This window comes from Neomonachus schauinslandi, chromosome 3 (assembly GCF_002201575.2).
Source record: "Neomonachus schauinslandi chromosome 3, ASM220157v2, whole genome shotgun sequence".
Classification (NCBI taxonomy): domain Eukaryota; kingdom Metazoa; phylum Chordata; class Mammalia; order Carnivora; family Phocidae; genus Neomonachus; species Neomonachus schauinslandi.
The window spans coordinates 30215203-30232771 of NC_058405.1; the positions used below are offsets into that span (position 1 = coordinate 30215203).

General features: G+C 35.6%; 1 protein-coding gene across 1 annotated transcript in view; it reads left to right on the forward strand.

The window, feature by feature from the left end:
* The window catches only part of MYCBP2 (MYC binding protein 2), a 272226-nt gene that overhangs the window by 122872 nt on the left and 131785 nt on the right, over positions 1-17569 (forward strand). The window contains exons 27-33 of the mRNA XM_044913540.1: positions 4979-5070; positions 7073-7207; positions 8550-8633; positions 9855-9951; positions 12627-12819; positions 13366-13640; positions 17155-17376. Of these exons, the coding sequence (XP_044769475.1) occupies positions 4979-5070; positions 7073-7207; positions 8550-8633; positions 9855-9951; positions 12627-12819; positions 13366-13640; positions 17155-17376 (1098 nt within the window). The remainder of the gene's footprint in view (positions 1-4978; positions 5071-7072; positions 7208-8549; positions 8634-9854; positions 9952-12626; positions 12820-13365; positions 13641-17154; positions 17377-17569) is intronic.

Below are 17569 nucleotides of genomic sequence, written 5' to 3' on the forward strand. Positions count from 1 at the left end.
ATGGATTTCATCGGATAGACAAAATAAAAATAATCAAAAGTCCTGAGTTAATTATACCTGTTCATCTGAGAAAGGGTCTGCAGTTATTCCAAGCAAAGGATGTGCTCATTCTTTGAAAATTCACTAATAGCTTAAATGTTCCACTTCTCAAATTAATCTGATTTTACCTTTAAGTAAAAGAGAGGGGCGCCTCTGTGGCTCAGTTGGTTAAATGTCTCTCTGACTCTTGGTTTTGGCTCAGGTCACGATCTCAGGGTCCTGAGATCAAGCCCCAAATTGGGCTCCGCACTGGGGATGGAGCCCGCTTAAGATTCTCTCTCTCCCACTCCTTCTGCCCCAACCTCCCCACCCCTGCTCACACGTGTAAGCTCATGCTCTCTCTCTCTCTCCAAAAAAAAACTAAAAATAAAAATAATTAAAAATAATTTTAAAATAAGGTAAGAGAGGAAACTATAGTTTGTGCCTTAATTTCAGTAGCAGGCTACATTAAAAATTCTAATTAAAGGGAGCCTGGGTGGCTCAGTTGGTTGGGCGACTGCCTTCGGCTCAGGCCATGATCCTGGAGTCCCTGGATCGAGCCCCGCATCAGGCTCCCTGCTCGGCAGGGAGTCTGCTTCTCCCTCTGACCCTCCCCCTTCTCATGTGCTCTCTCTCATTCTCTCTCTCTCAAATAAATAAATTAAAAAAAAAAAAAAACAATCTCCATTTGGGCGCCTGGGTGGCTCAGTTGGTTAAGCGACTGCCTTCGGCTCAGGTCATGATCCCAGGGTCCTGGGATCGAGTCCCACATCGGGCTCCCGGCTCAGCAGGAAGCCTGCTTCTCCCTCTCCCACTCCCCCTGCTTGTGTTCCTGCTCTCGCTGTCTCTGTCTCTGTCAAATAAATAAATAAATAAAAATCTTTAAAAAAAAAAAAATTCTAATTAAATGCTATCTGTTTAGGAGATCTTTTCTTACTTCTCTCAGTGGTTTCTAAAACTTATAGTAATATGTTAAAACTCCCTTACTGTGATGGTTTTTGAGGACACTTCCCATAGAGGCCCAACCAGAACCGACAAACTTTTAAAAAATATTTGCTTCTAGGTACATATATAGAAAGAGAGAGAGGGAGAAAGGAAGGAAGGGAAAGAAAGAAAAGGGAATATAAAACAGTTTTGGTTTTTGGCTTAGAGCAACTGCTTTCAAAGGGTTACTTGAAGATGTCTTGATTTGAAGTAAAGATAGAGAAGCAAACTCAATGATACAGTGCTAGTTGGCAATGTCTAGTAAGTTTATCGAGAAGATACATTTTTTTTTCTGTTCCTGAAAGGTTTTTTGTTTTGTTTTGATAATATTGAACACCATAGTGGCCCTTATCTCCCGTAGTTGTGGTATAGAAGTATATAGGCCTTCCACAATGCTGTTTTTAAATTAGGTGTCATTTTTTTTTTCCAAGTCTCAAATCCTCTTTTACTCCTCCCATTCCTTGAAAGTGAACTTGCCTTTGAAATTCAGTTATTGGGGCACTTGGGTGGCTCAGTCGGTTAAGCGTCTGCCTTGGGCTCAAGTCATGATCTCAGGGTCCTGGGATCGAGCCCCGCATCGGGCTCCTTGCTCAGTGGGAAGCCTGCTCTCCCCCAGCTCATGCACTCTCTCTCACAAAAATAAATAAATAAAATCTTTTAAAAAGAAGATTCAGTTATTAATGAGTAGACTAAGGTTTTCCAACAGAAGTCTTTTTTTTTTGCCTCCATTCACCTCTTTCAGGTACACGTTTTTTTTTCTGGCAGTAAATCTCTTTTTTTGTTGTTTTGTTTTCATATCTCTGGTTGTTTCTTCTTTTTTGTAGGTTTGTCCTCTTCTACCAGGCCACTCAGTGTTGGAGTTCTTCTAGGCTCAGCCCCAGCCCCTATTTCTTCACTCTATATTTTCTCCTAAACATTCTCTTCTAAGCCTGAAGTTTAAATAGCTGTCAGCATACCATAATGCCCAAATTTAGATCTCCAGCTCAGACTTCTTCTTTGACCCATTTCCATGTAAGTGCTTTAAAGGCATGACAGTTGTTGGTCTTTATATTGCGACTGAATTCATGGTCTTTCCCCAAGATGCGGCTCTCTTCCAGTGGTTCTTCTCTTGAATAGTACCATCCACCATATGCTTGTTACCCTAAGGCAGAAACCTAGACCTCTTTCTTGATTGGGCCGGGGTGGGGGGGTCCTCTTTTATCTCTTTCCTCCTACTACGAGACTCTTCCACTACTAACTACCCTGGGCAAAGGTACTTGTGTACTTGTCTTGGACTAGCCACCTAGTTGGACTCTGTACATATTCTTAACTTTCTATACTTTCTCTTTCCATTCTCTCTCTTCCCATTCCTTCTTGAACCTACTCTAATCAGGTTTTTGCCCCACCCACTCTACCAAAACTGCTCTTGTCAAGGATGTGAGTGATTTCTGATTGCTGAAGCCAGTGGTCAAGTCTCAGTCCTCATCTTCTTTAACCAGTCGACCCTAATTTAATCCTATCAACCCCTTCTTTTATATACTGTCTTCACTTGGCTCCCATAATACCACACTTGGTTTTCCTTCTGTCTCACTGACTGCTCTTCTGAGTCTCAGGCTGGTTACTCGTCATCTTCTGGACCTCTACATGTTAGAGTGCCAGAACTCAGTCTTGGACACTTTTTAAATCTACTCATCCCCATAGTGATCCAGCCTTATGGCTTTAAGTATTTTTCTTCTTATTATTAAACCTCCAAAATCATATATACAGCTGCCTACTTCACTTCTCCACTTGGATAGCTAATAGGCATTTCGGATATAACATCTTCAACACTAGGCTTCTGGTCATCTCTCTATACCTGCTCTTCTCATATTTTCTCCATCCCAGCTAACTGACCTAGAATAGAGTTAACCTTATTCTTCCAGCTGCTTAGGCCAAAAATCTTGGAGTCATCATTGCCTTCCCTCTGTCACACCCCACATCCCCTTCAGCAGCAAACACTATTGGCTACCCTCTGAAAATAAATCCAGGATTTAACCACTTCTGAAAATTGTCCCTGGTACCCAGTCATTCTCAACCACAGCCATTCTCACCTGGATTATGACAGTAGCCTCCCAGCTTGTGTTCTGCTTCTGCATTGTTCCCTTTGGTCTATTCTCAGTACAGCAGAGAGATTTTTTTAATATGTACACCAGACTCTGCCACTCCTCTCTTCAGATTCCTGCAGTGTCTTCGTACATTAGATTAAAAGCCACAGGCCTTAGAAGAGCCCACAAAACACCATAGAACTGAGTGCCATTATCATTCTGACCTTACGTTATACTAGCTGCCTCACTCTAATCCAGCCACACTGGCCTGCTGTTGTTCCTCAGACAAACCAGGCATAGTCAAACCTTAGGACCTTTGCATTGGCTCCTCCCTCTGACTACAGCTCTTTACTTCAATACCTGTGTGATCACTTCCTCATTATCTTCAGGTCTTGACTCTCTGGTGAACCTATTTAAAACTAAATCCTCTCCTTCACCCTCAAACTTATTTCCAGTAGCCCCCATTTTTTTGTTTGCATTGTTCATACCTGTATGCCAAGTGTCTAGAATTGTGCCTGGTACACAGTATTTGTTGAGAAGTATTTGTTGAACATAAGCAGGGGAGCCTGTATGTCATGCTACAAAGAAGGAAATGAGAAACCATTGAAGAATTTTAAATTAGAGAAGTATTCTAATCAGATACTCATTTTAAAAAGAGTACTAGGGGTCAGCTTTGTGGAGTATGGGCCAGAGCAAAGAGAGAATGGAGATAAGAAGACTGATGAGTTCTAGCTAGTAACAGTGAGCATGCTTGAACTGACAAGCTTTGGTACCAGCAGTAGAATAGATGTAGTGATGGCAGAAGGATACAGAAAAAAGGATTATTCCAGGTTTTTTATCTGAGTGAGTAGGTGACTGATAGTGCCATTAATCAGAACAGGAAAAGCAGGGGAGAGGGGAGTGAGTCCCTTTAGAGCTAGTGAGATCCAGCTGGTGGTGGGCGGTGGGTGGAGTGGGGTATGCAGTGACTGTTGAGAACAAGATCGGAGCTGGAGACAGGTTTTTAAATCATTAGCATATAATTGAAAAAATGAGACGTCTAGCATAGTAATTGTCCAGTAAGTTTTAATGCTCCCTTCTCTTCGTCCTTAGTGTTTTATCTGCCTTTTTTGTAGTTCACCTGTTATAATTCTCCAGAGAAATAAGAGTTTTTGTTATGTATTGGTCCATTTTTAAAGAAAAAAGATCTCTTCCTGATAATTCTCCTTCATTTTCATTTAATTTCATCACTTTTCCTCTTTGATATCTTCTGTCTTATCCTTATCCCACACTGTCTGGTCCTCCCCTTATTTTATAACCATTTTCTTTCATACTCTTCATCTCTTCTTTTCCCATGCAGTATTACCTTGAACTACTTTTTGTTACCTGTGTTTTTAAGGATCCTTATCTTCTGTTACTCCTCTGTCTCTCCATAGCTAACACTTCTGTAGCCTTTCTTTCTGGGTATTTTTCTAAGTGTTCCATAAGTATTACTTCACGTAATTCTCACAATTACTACGAAGTAGGGACTGTTAGCATCCATCTTCCTTTTATGGATGAGGAAACTGGATCCCAGATCTCACAGATTGTAAGTGTGAAGCAAACTTCTTCCTCATTTGAAAGCTCACTTAGATAAAATGCATTGGTTGAGTTCTCTTACCTCCTTCACATGTTTATATTTGGTACAGAACAGCTTGGAGCATTTGCTCTAAATAGATGAATATATAAATAAGGAAAACTGAGAATATAGACCATAAGTTTCTTAATTCAAATATGTAGGTTTGTGTATTTAACATTAAAAAAGCAGGCATTCTGATTTTTACATTTTGCAGTGTCCAGCACATTATTGGAAACACCCAGAATCATAAACATATTATTCAGTAGGTTTGCATGACTGAGAGACTGGACATGATGTGTTTTTCTCCTTTCCCCAGCTGTTCGAATTGGGTCCTGATGGAGGAGATCATGAAACCGACGGAGACCTTCTTGCAGAGACTGACGTGTTGGCGTATGACTGTGCTGCCAGGTAAAGATGCCCTCCTTACTCAGTCTCAGCCTCACCTATGCTCACAGACGGGCTGTGAGCAGTTCATTGTAACTGAAGAAACGTACGATTGCTCTTTTTAATAATCTGTGATCAGATGCTTGAGGACTTAAGTTGTATATTACGTAAGGTACGGGTTGCACTTAATAGGGCTACACTAAAACTAATAGTATTTTCCATATTTGTATTTTATAAGACAAATTGTTTCTCCAGCGAAGATAACGTGAAAATATACATATATTTTGCACACTTTTGTTTTCATGCATCACTTAGAGAGCACCTACTGTGCTAGCTTTCTAATGATGTCCTACAGTTATCTACTACCTGTAGCATTGTATCTACAGTACCAAACAGTCAGAGGGCCATAATTCAGATCACTTGTGTGCCCTGACACCATGCCCGTAGTATGTGCTTGGTTATAACACACAGGGACGTGGCCCACTTTTTACTGAAACCTGTTAGGATAGTAGGTTTCCTGTTACCAGAATCTGGATGTTTATTTATAAAGCTTCATTAGAAGTATGAAGAGAATTAGCTTTTACCAGTCCTCTCTGTGTAATCCCAAGAATTATCTCCCAACACTGTGTTATGACAAGTTAGTGATTTGAATCAGGGGATATAATGATGAGAAAAAAAAATGAATTGAACCTCATAATAGTAATAGTACACTGTACTTCCCAGTAATAACTATGTTAAAACCTTGTGTGTTATACATAAGCTTTTTGCTAGTGAAAATGTGTGTTTGCTAAAAATGGTAGTAAGGCATTAAGTTTGCTTTTAACAGATAAACACTTTTGAGAACAAAATTGTAAACCTAAAGAAAATTTTTACTATTTTTTCACTATAAACATTCACCAGTATCAGGAGATATTTTTTAGTAGTTTTTTTTTTATGTGATATACAAATGAAGATTAGGAAAATTTTAGGAAATTAGTTGATTAATTTTTAACAAAGCCTTAAGATGCCATTGTCACTTAGTGTTTATTTTTGAGCATATGATTATGAGTCAAAAAATATATTGTTTCACATATAGAGAATCATCTAGATTTTATTCATTTCCCTACTAACAAAGCCCAGGTTCCTAAGGCCAGCATTAAAGGACTTTAAAGTTATCTTTTACAACATCTTTTTTAACTTTCTACCTACTATTCTTTTTTATCTGTCTTAATGTTTTAACCTAACTGGACCCCTTGTCATTTTCAAGTCCTGTTTTGTACTTTTATACCTCTACAGTGCGTGAATTTGTTCCCTTTCTCAGATACCCTTAATTCTTTTCTCTACCCCAGCTATAACCACTATACTCTGTTACCTAAAACTTTGTAACTTGTGTATATCTTTATCAGATCTCCTATTTATATACAAGCTTTCTCCTTCTATTTTAGTAAAATTTTTTGTGTAATTACTATGTGACAGGCACAGTTCCAAATACTTTATCTGAATTTCCTCAATCCTCAGAACAATCCTGTGATCTAGACATCATCTTCATCCCTATTTTCAGATGAATAAACTGAGTCGCAGAGAGGGTGTAATAACTTGCTCAAAGTTACACAACTAGCAAATCACGAAGCTGAGCCTTGAACTCAGGCCATCTGACTCCAGAACCATTTTATTAATATGCTTCCTCTCAAAACACTTTAAAACTAAAATTCAGAGTTTCATTTTCCAACTAAACTGGCATTTTTTTTTACCAATTAAAAAAATTTGTATTTTAATATGAGATCTTTATAATATTTAAGCAAGTTTTAGAATTCAGGGTGAGGAGTTCATCACCATGACACAAATGACTATTATTTCTATGTTCCTGTCCAGATTTTTTGATTTTTAATTTTTTTCAGACTTTTTAAAATAGAAGGTTTTTAATGATATTCAACAAGAATCTTACACAATGAATTTCATGTTTTGTTATGAAGGATTTAAAACAAATAAATATATGTAACAGGGAAGTGCAAAGGCATTGTCTTTGACTCACTAATTTTTCTCTCAGAGAAAAATATGCAATGATGTTTGATGAACCAGTTCTCTTGCAAGCTGGTTGGTGGTACGTAGCATGGGCTCGAGTGTCCGGACCCAGCAGTGACTGTGGATCTCATGGACAAGCTTCTATTACCACAGATGATGGGTAAGCAAAATGTTTAAGTATTACTTAAGCAACTCTCATTTTTGTTAGTGGAATATTGTTTTAGCAGCTCAGAGGTCTTCCAGGAGGATAAAAATGTCAGTAAGACTAGAACATAATGTGACTGCCAAACAGTTCTAGACAGAACAGGGAGAGAATAGGACTGCTACTCTTTGCTCTTGTCATTTGTCATTTGTATGTATTCTGGGTGTTATATCATTTAAGAACTTATTTCCAATTAGAAATTATATAAAGTGACAAGAAGATTGAGGAATTTGGAAACCATAAAAAAGAAACACTTGCTATAAAATTTGACAGTGCTTATAAAAACGTTTATAAAAATTTCAGTTTTAGCAATATGAGATGGTACAGTTGTAATAAGATGTGGGGGAGATTTACTGTTTAAATTTCATATATGGAGTGCTTTTTAGTTTATAAAACACTTTCATATCTGTATTCTCATTTGATTCTCTCAACAATTTTGTGAAGCTGTTATTAGCTCTGTTTTCCACTCGGGAATAGAGAGACAGGAGGTGAAGTGATTTGCTGCACATCATATCACTGTTGTGTGGCAGGACCCAATCTGGACCTGGAATTGCTTGACTCTAACTCTAATCTTCTTTATTCTCAGTACTCTGGATTAGTGTGTTTGAAAGGACCATTATTTTAGAAGAGAAATTTAATTTACTCCTTACTCTTCTTGAGCATAAACTATTTGAAATGAGTAGAAGTTATGTAATAGTATATTTCAGATAGTTTTGTTCAATTCATAACAGAGCTTACCAAAAACAGAACAGACTAATTAATGAGGAGAATTCTTTGTTCCTGAATGTTCAAGTAGAATGCCATAGAAAAATTAAGTCTGCTATAAAGTATCCCTTTCAGACTTACTCTTAAGATTGTGAGCTAGCACTGGGGAGACTGCCTTGATCCTGGACTGTGTGATTCCATATGCAGTTTATTGAACTATGGAATATCACAGCAGTTTGAAGCTAAAGCTTATCATGTGTGCGGTTGAACAGATTTTAAACTGTTTGTAAGTTGAAATATTTTGTTATAAGCTTATTGTTCTGGTTAAAGTTGAGCTGGGGGGTACTAAAAGGGGGCAGGACAGCTGCTTATCCAGGAGTTCATGATCAGGTTTAATTCCTTCATTTTATTCATTAAGCCATTCAGAGCTTGAACCAAAATAAAAACAATTCCTTTTTACTTGTGTTTTTCCTTAAAGAATGAATCTATCTTCATTAACATAAAATTTGAAAACACTATTGTCAAATTTCTTATTTTCTTTCATGGATCTTGAATCATGTTTTTTGGTATCATTGTTATATTTTCTCTTTCTTAGGGTGGTTTTCCAATTTAAGAGTTCAAAGAAGTCAAATAATGGTACAGATGTTAATGCTGGTCAGATACCTCAATTATTATACAGGTATTTAGCATATTTATAGTTAATTAATAGATTTAGTCCCTTGTTATAATGATCTAGGATACTATAAAATATATGTGACATAATGAAAGAAATTATTTGAAGCATTCAGCAAGTTATAATATACCAGCAGAAATACAGCTATTTTTAACAAAAGCACTTATTTTATATATTTTTAAACATCTTCTACATCAAGCTTAATTTTAAACTTTACCTCATGACTCAGATTATCTGTATTATGCCATTAACAGTATTTTAATAACTTATTTTTTAATCTGGATTTTCATACCCATTTCAAAATATTATAAAGTAATAAAAATTTGTCTCAGAGAAATGCTATTGGGGTGTTAGATGGGGACTTCAGATGCAGGCCTGATTGATTTGCTGTTGTCTTATGTTTCCTGTTTGTACTGTGATGGAATGAATAGAAAATCCCTTACTGCTGAGGGGCGCCTGGGTGGCGCATTCGGTTAGGTGTCTGATCTTGGTTTCAGCTCAGGTCGTGATCTCAGGGTTGTAGGATCAAGCCCCACCTTGGGCTCCATGCTCAGTAACTTGTAACTGTCTCTCTCTATCCCCCTCCCCCCAACTCTCTCTCTTTCTTTCTCTCTCTCTCTAAATAAATCTTAAAAAAAAAAAAAGAAAATCCCTTACAGCTTAAAAATTTCCTTTTACTTGAAATATCAAATAATAACTTGTCCATGTGATAATATTTATTATATTTATAACATTATTTAAGAATTTTAATTACTTCATGTATTTGAGACATGGAAGCATATGCCTGTGTATCCATCTATTTCTAATAAACTACTGCAGTAATATTTAAAATAAAGAATTTGAATAGATATAAACCCTACTAAATAATGTCATTCTTTGAGTAGCAATAAAATCTAAAGAAATACCTCTAGAACAGTGACTGTCTCTCATGTTTTCCTTCCCTAGTAATCACTTTAAGAATCTAGGTGGTATAAACCTCAGTTTTCCCAAGAAGAGATTTTTGTTTGTTTTTATGCAATTTATTATAGTTTGTGTTTGTAACATGTAGCATTATGAACATAGCAAGTTGCTCGGACTACTCCTGGGTACACTAGTGGAATAACTTCTTAATAATACAGCACTTAATATTTAATAGTAGCATATTTTGCTCTTACAAAATGTATATTTTGAAAAGAAAAATGTCTTTGGACTTTCCAACATAAATTTCTGTGTGTCTGCTACCGTCAGACTTCCAACCAGTGATGGCAGTGCTTCAAAAGGCAAACAGCAAACCAGCGAACCTGTACACATTTTAAAGAGATCTTTTGCAAGAACTGTCTCAGTGGTAAGCCATTTTTTTAAAATTTCAGGTTTTTTGTCCAGTGCTCCCATTTCATTTTGATGTTTCGCATTTAGCCACTCTTCTAAGAGTTCATCTCAGCACAGTTTTATGAACTCAGATGTGTTTTTGTATTACTGAGATCCTGGGACAGAGTATGCCCTTTCAATAATGGGAAGGTAGAGATGTTGGCTGACTTTAACATGAACTTCAACATGAACTGATATAACTGGTGGGTTTTCTTGTTAATCATGTATAAGTACATATGCTGAAGGAGTTAAAAAGTCAAAGAAGAGTTAAAACTGATACTGACAAAAAGTGGTAGCCTAATGCTTGAGGAGCTAAATAGAAGAGTTGTATATCTAACTAAGGACTCTGTTGAACTACTTGACCATCCACATTTTACATTTAAAGATATGCTACATTACTGGGGTTGCCAGTGTAGAATGGAAAGCCAACATGATGTAATTGAGAGATCATGGTATGTGTGCCCAGGAAGTCTGAGTTAAGTTCTTGTTCTTTCATTTATTAGTTGAGCATTCTTATGCCAGTTATTTAAATAAACCTTGTGATAGCATCATTATGAATTTCTAATGAGATAAGGGATGCAAAAATGCATCTTAAATTGTAAGGCACTATATGAATGTGATTTATTAATATAGTTGGTAGTCTTTCATGTTCATGAACTGTGTAGGATGAATGCTTTTTTTTTTCCCCCTTTTTAATTAGTTTTTTAAATCACAAGATTAATATACATTCCTGGTTGGGAAGACGGTGGAGTGGGGATAAACCTATGTTAAAAGTATACTAAAGTTCTTTCCCCATCACTCTGTTACTGTTTAAATTTTGATGTATATCCTTCCAGACCATTTTTATACATACACAGACTTGTTAGTTTATATATACAGTATGCTGTACAGCTCTGTTTGTAATGATAAAGTTTTACATCTTCCTTTTTAAAATTTTCGTAGTATCAAGGACATAATCGTAAAAAAACAAGAAATAAATAGTCCTTTGATAGGTACAGGGTTGAATAAATTAAGGGTACAACTATTTTATAGGATGCTATGCAAATACAAGATTAACATAGAACCAAATACACTAACATGGATTATGTCCTTCCCTATGCATCTTTGATTACTTACGTACTTATGTGAATATTTCTACTGGAAGTGTGCTGATTTAAATTTTGATATGTCATGCCAAATGACCTTCCAAAAGATCTGTGGTAGTTATAGAGATAGTGCTTGCAATAAGAGATTACAAGAACTTTGGCTCCTTGGTATTTTGGCATCCTTTTAGTATTAATATCAGTTAGATACCTTTTGATCCAAATAAGTATCTTGACTTTGTATGTCTTTTTCAGTGATCTCTTTTTCTGTGCTTAGTAATTTTTTGACATGTATGTCTAAGTGGTTTTGTGGTCATTAGGTAATTGTTATCTTTATATAAGAAATGTATTCAACTATTTCTTTAAAAAACTAAACTATAAACTCTTATTCTTGGTATTACTATACCAGAGGACTGGAATTTGGTGGGGATGAGAGAATAAGTGCTTTGCTTTGAGATGATCTAGTATTTGTCATCATGTAAGTATGGTAAAGCCTGCAGAACCACTAGAACTGAAAGGGATGCCCACTACCCTAAACCCATATTGTAGAATTTAAAAATCTAGTAAGAATTTTTTACTATTTTCTAGTTAAATTTTATCTTCTATTAACTTGTTTATCAAGGGTTAGCTGTAGTTTGTGTGGTAAAATTTAATATGTAGACATAAAATAAGTTATTTGATACTGTCACCGATACCTGATACTAAATAAAATACTTTATTATATTAAAAAATTATTAAGGTGGGGGCGCCTGGGTGGCTCAGTTGGTTAAGCGACTGCCTTCGGCTCAGGTCATGATCCTGGAGTCCCTGGATCGAGTCCCGCATCGGGCTCCCTGCTCGGCGGGGAGTCTGCTTCTCTCTCTCACCCTCCCCCCTCTCATGTGCTTGCTCTCTCTCATTCTCTCTCTCTCAAATAAATAAATAAATCTTTAAAAAAAAATTAAGGTGTTTTAAATACTTTTGGCTTATTTATATAATACTACAGTAACAGTGTAGAGTTTAATTTTGCTTTCAAGTAATCATGTATTTGTAAATGTTTTTAATTTTTTTCCCTTATATGATAAACTAGATAGGTTGGTAGCAGGGAAACAAAAACGTATTTTTAAATAGGCAAATATGGGAGCACCTGAGTGGCTCAGTCATTTAAGCCTCTGGCTCTTGGTTTTGGCTCAGGTCATAATCTTATAGGTCGTAAGATCCAGCCCCGAGTCCGGCTCCATGCTCAGTGCAGAGTCTGCTTGGGATTCTATCCCTCTGCCCATCCCCCTACTTGCTTGTATGTTCTCTTCCCTCAAACAAATAAATAAATCTTTTTAAAAATAAATAGGCAAATATTGAAGAATGTTGTTTTTATACATGCCTAACTACTTTACCTTTTTTGTCAAACTTCAAAGATATTCCTAATGGTAATTTGATCAATGAACTAATAAAATATCCATTATTTGGGCTAATCAAAACTCAGTAAAGAAGTTCAAATAAAGTTTTGAAGTTCACTGTCATCTCTGCATTTGATTCAGCCTATGGTATCATTTGAACTAATTGTTACCTGTTTTTTTATATTCTGGATTAGGAATGTTTTGAGTCATTGTTAAGTATTCTTCACTGGAGCTGGACCACCTTAGTCTTAGGAGTTGAAGAACTTAGAGGATTAAAAGGATTCCAGTTCACAGCTACACTTCTAGATCTAGAGAGACTGCGCTTTGTGGGTACCTGTTGTCTGAGGTTATTGCGTGTCTATACCTGTGAAATTTACCCAGTATCAGGTATGAAGCATGTTTTTAAATTACTTTAGGGAGAAAATATTTGACACATTGGGAAGGTCTGTATAGGGATAACCAGGAGTTTAAGATCCCCAGCTGCCTTTAATCTTCTAAAATGAGGGAAGAAAGTCGGCTTGCCATATTTATTTTTTATTATTTATTAAGCTTGCCTTATTATTTATTTACTTACAAAGAATAAAACAGATTACGTGTTGATAACAAAAATTCATGTTAAGCTAAAAAAATACTCTAATAATGTATTATTTTAAACGGATTTGGTCAAATAGAAATTTTTTGAACAACTCGTTTGGACTTAAATGCTGAAACCAATGTTCCTATTTTTTTTGTTTGTTTGTTTGTTTGTTTTTTGCCCTACTTAGATTTTTAAAAGAAATTATTTTGGACCACATTTAACTCTAAATTGTTTCATTTCTTGGTTATGAGTACTTGCAATCTTTAGCTGTATAGGAAATTACTTGAATTATATTGAATATCTCCATGCATATTTATTATTCTATTTAATTAGCAATCTGCTTTGTTCCCTCAAAGCTACAGGAAAAGCAGTTGTGGAAGAAACTAGCAAATTAGCAGAATGTATTGGAAAAACCAGAACTTTGTTAAGAAAAATTTTATCAGAAGGCGTTGACCACTGCATGGTGAAGTTGGATAATGATCCTCAAGGATATCTCAGTCAACCCTTGAGTCTCCTAGAAGCTGTCCTTCAGGAGTGTCATAATACCTTCACTGCCTGTTTTCATTCTTTCTACCCAACTCCTGCCTTACAGTGGGCTTGCCTGTGTGATCTGCTGAATTGTTTGGATCAGGTAATTTAAGTTTGTAAAATGTGGGTTGAAAAATGATATATTACTTAATACTCTTCAAGAAAATAAAGTGCTGTTGCCTCAATCTTTCTAACTTTTATAAAAGGTAAATTAGGACATTGGCTTGGTATGACTTACATAATGTGTGACTTACATAATCCAAGTTGAAGGACTTGTTTTTTTTTTCTGTGCTTTATCATTCTTAGTTATAAAATTGGCAGGCACATTGCACAGCTGCTGATTTGCTCTTTGAATCTGTGAGTGAGTGTGCACATGTAAGAGAGCAAGAACAATCGTGAGTGTGTGTGTAAGAGCAAGAATAGCGCTAGAAGGGCAGCTTCTGCCACCCACATATCTTCAGAACGGTCAGGAGAGAGAGCTGTGAGTGAACTTGCTTGCTAACAACATTCGTTCATGAGGAAACTGCAAGCCTCATAAATGTGTATGCTCCAAATCACAGTTTCAAAATACTTGAGGCAAAAAACTGACAGAATTAAAGGGAAAAATAGACGAATTCACAGTGATACTTGGAGATTTCAGTGCTCCTCTTTCAGTAATTAACAGAACAAGTAGACCAGAAAATCATTAGAGAAATAGAAGATCTGAACAGTGCTATCAACCACATTGGTTTTATTGATATTTATAAAACAGAAAGTGCAAGTGCAGAATACATGTTATTTCCATGTATACATATCATGTTCACAAAGATAGATCATATGCTAGGCCATAAAACAAGTCTTAGTAAATTTCAAAAGATTAAAATTAAAGAGTTTCAGACCACAATAGAACTAAACCAACGGCAAAATATATTGAGAAAGGCACTAAATACGTGGAAAATAGACAACACTTACAAGTAACCAGTGAATCAAAGTAGAAATCGAAAGGAAATTGGAAACTATTTCATACTAAAAGATAAAAGTATAACATCAGAATTTGTGAGATGTAGCTAAAGCATTAAATGATAATACTAGCAAAGAAGAAAGGTTTAAAATCAGTGATCTAAGTTTCTACCTAAAGAAGTCAGAAAGAATTAGCAAACCAAAGTAAGAAGAAAGTAATCAAGATGAAGGAAATAATAAAGATAAGAGCAGAAACGAGTAAAGTAAAAATAGAGAAAATTGACAAAGTTGAAAGTTGGTTCTTTGAAATGAAAACCAAATTAATAAACTCCTAGCAAGTCTGATTGAGAGACAAGAGATAAAGAAAAAACACAAAATACCATGATCAGGAATGAAACAGGGAATATCACTGTAGATCCAGAAAACTGATAAGGGAATATTATGAACAACTTATATTAGTAAGTTATAACTTTAGATAAAGTAGACAAATACCTTGAAAAATACAGCTTAACCAAAACTGACACAATAAGAAATAGAAAAATCTGAACTGCCTTATATCCATTAAAAAATTGAATTTATTATCAAAGACTTTCCCACAAAGAAAAGTCCATACCCAGATAATTGTCATTGCTGAATTATATTAAACTTACAAGAAAGAAATGATATCAGTCTTTTACAAACTCTTTTAGAAAATATAGGAGACAACATTTCCCACTAATTTAGTCAAGTTAGCCTTATCCTGATACCAAAACCTGACTAAGATATTAAAAGAAAAAATTAGTGCAGACAAACATTACTCAAACATAGATAACAAAAGCTCTTAACAATATTATCAGATCAAATCCAGCAATATAAAAAATACATCACACCCAGTAGGGTTTTTCTTAGAAATGCAAGATTAGTGTAACTTTCAAAAATCAATGTAATTCACCATATTAACTGAATAAATAGAGAAAACTGTATAATCCTCTCAATAAGTAATGAAAAAGGATTTGACAAAATTAGCACTTATTCAGTGATGAAAACTTCTCATCAAACTAGGATTTAAGGAAACTTCTTTAATCTAGGATTATAAAGGATATCTACAGAAGAATTTACAGTTAATATCATACTTAACGGTGAAATATTGAATACTGCCCTAAGTTCAGGAACAAGGCACGAGGTAACTGTTCTCACCACTTCTGTTTAACATTGTAGTGGAAGTTCTAGCGCCTTCTCCCCTAAGAAAGTTCACTGTCATCACCACGGTATCCTAGCCTATTTGAAAGATAGTCCAGTGATGACATCTGGGTAGGCAACTTTGTTTTTATTTTGTTACTACTATTTTTTAAGCAATTTCCATACTGAATTTATTCTTAGTATTAAAAAAACTATTTCATTGTGGCAAGAACACTTAACATGAGAGCTACCTCTTAATACACTTTGAGCATATAATATGATATTGTTAACTACGGGTATGATGTTGTATGGGAGATCACTAGCGCTTACTCATCTTTCATAACTGAAACTTTATACCCGTTTAACACAACTCCCCACTTCCCCCTTCTCCCAACCATTCTATTCTCTGCTTCTGTGAGTTTGACTGTTTTAGATACTTCATATAAGTGGAATCGTGCAGTATTTTGTCTGTCTCTGACTGGCTTATTTCACTCATTGTAGTGTCCTCCAGGTTCATCCATGTTCTATAGCAGAGTAGTATATTTTACCAGTCGGTTTCCTGGGACAAGATTATTGCCTGGATTAGTGCACAACTTACTCTGTCGACCTGTGCAGTCTCATATGGTTGTTTTCTTTGCCACTGAACAGGTTACAGGCAGGCTAACTTTAACAAATGTTGGTTTAACAGATAGGATGTTGCATTTAGCCTGAATTTGTAACACAGATGTTTGCTGAACTAAGTAGTGTGTACGCAGTTTTTGTGAATTAGTATATCCTGTCTTGGTAAGTTTTTAATATTTTGTTAAAAAATCAGGGAGCCTGCGTGGCTCAGTTGGTTAAGCATCTGCCTTCAGCTCAGGTCATGATCTCAGGGTCTTGGGCTCCCTGCTCAGTGGAACGTCTACTTCTCCCTTTCCTTCCTCTCCTACCCCTGCTCCCACTCCTACTCTCTCTCTCTCTCAAATAAATAAATAAAATTTAAAAAGAACTTACAAGTATGCTACTTATTTTTTGAATAAACCATATAATGTGATGACATAATTTTGTGACCTTAGCAAAATGTTTATTATAGTAGCTATTCATTATGCTACATTACCATTAGTGAAATGTTATAGTAGCACCGAATTACAATTTAAATCATTTGTTATTGGAAGAAAGCGGTTTCAGTGCTTGTTTTACTGGACATGGATATATACTGATTGGGGCCTTTTTGATGTCATTCTTTGAGCGTCGTGCTAAAGAGGACTATGATTCTGAGGATATATTAAAGTCATTGATTGGAGAATAGGAGGCTGCTTTTTCTTGACCATATTTAATAATTTTTCCATCTTCGTTGGGTAGTAACTTGAACAGTTGTGTTTAAAAGTATTGATATAATTAAATCCCATAACACGACAATTAAAATGAATCCTAGAAAATTTTGGAATAATTTAAAAGTTGTTTACCTTTTGTATACCCAAAAATGTGGATTATATTGATGCCATATTTCTTTGGTGGGTGCATATTTCTCTTTTTAAAAGGATATCCAAGAAGCAAACTTCAAGACCTCAAGTAGCCGATTGCTTGCAGCTGTTATGTCAGCTCTGTGCCACACTTCTGTTAAGCTGACTTCTATCTTCCCTATTGCATACGATGGAGAAGTACTACTACGATCAATTGTTAAACAAGTTAGCACAGAGAATGACTCAACACTAGTTCACCGGTTTCCCCTTTTGGTAGCACATATGGAAAAACTCAGCCAGGTAGGTCTTTTTCTGAAATATCTTTTATACTGAAGCAATAAAACTACAAATGAGGGCATATTTAAGTTGGTGCTTATTCTTCTATATTGGTATTTACCAAATAAGTATGTGTTTCACAAGAAGAGCTAAAATTCAGGAGGAAAAATTTTCTTATGTTTACCTATAAATCTGCAATATTTTTTCTCTAATTCTT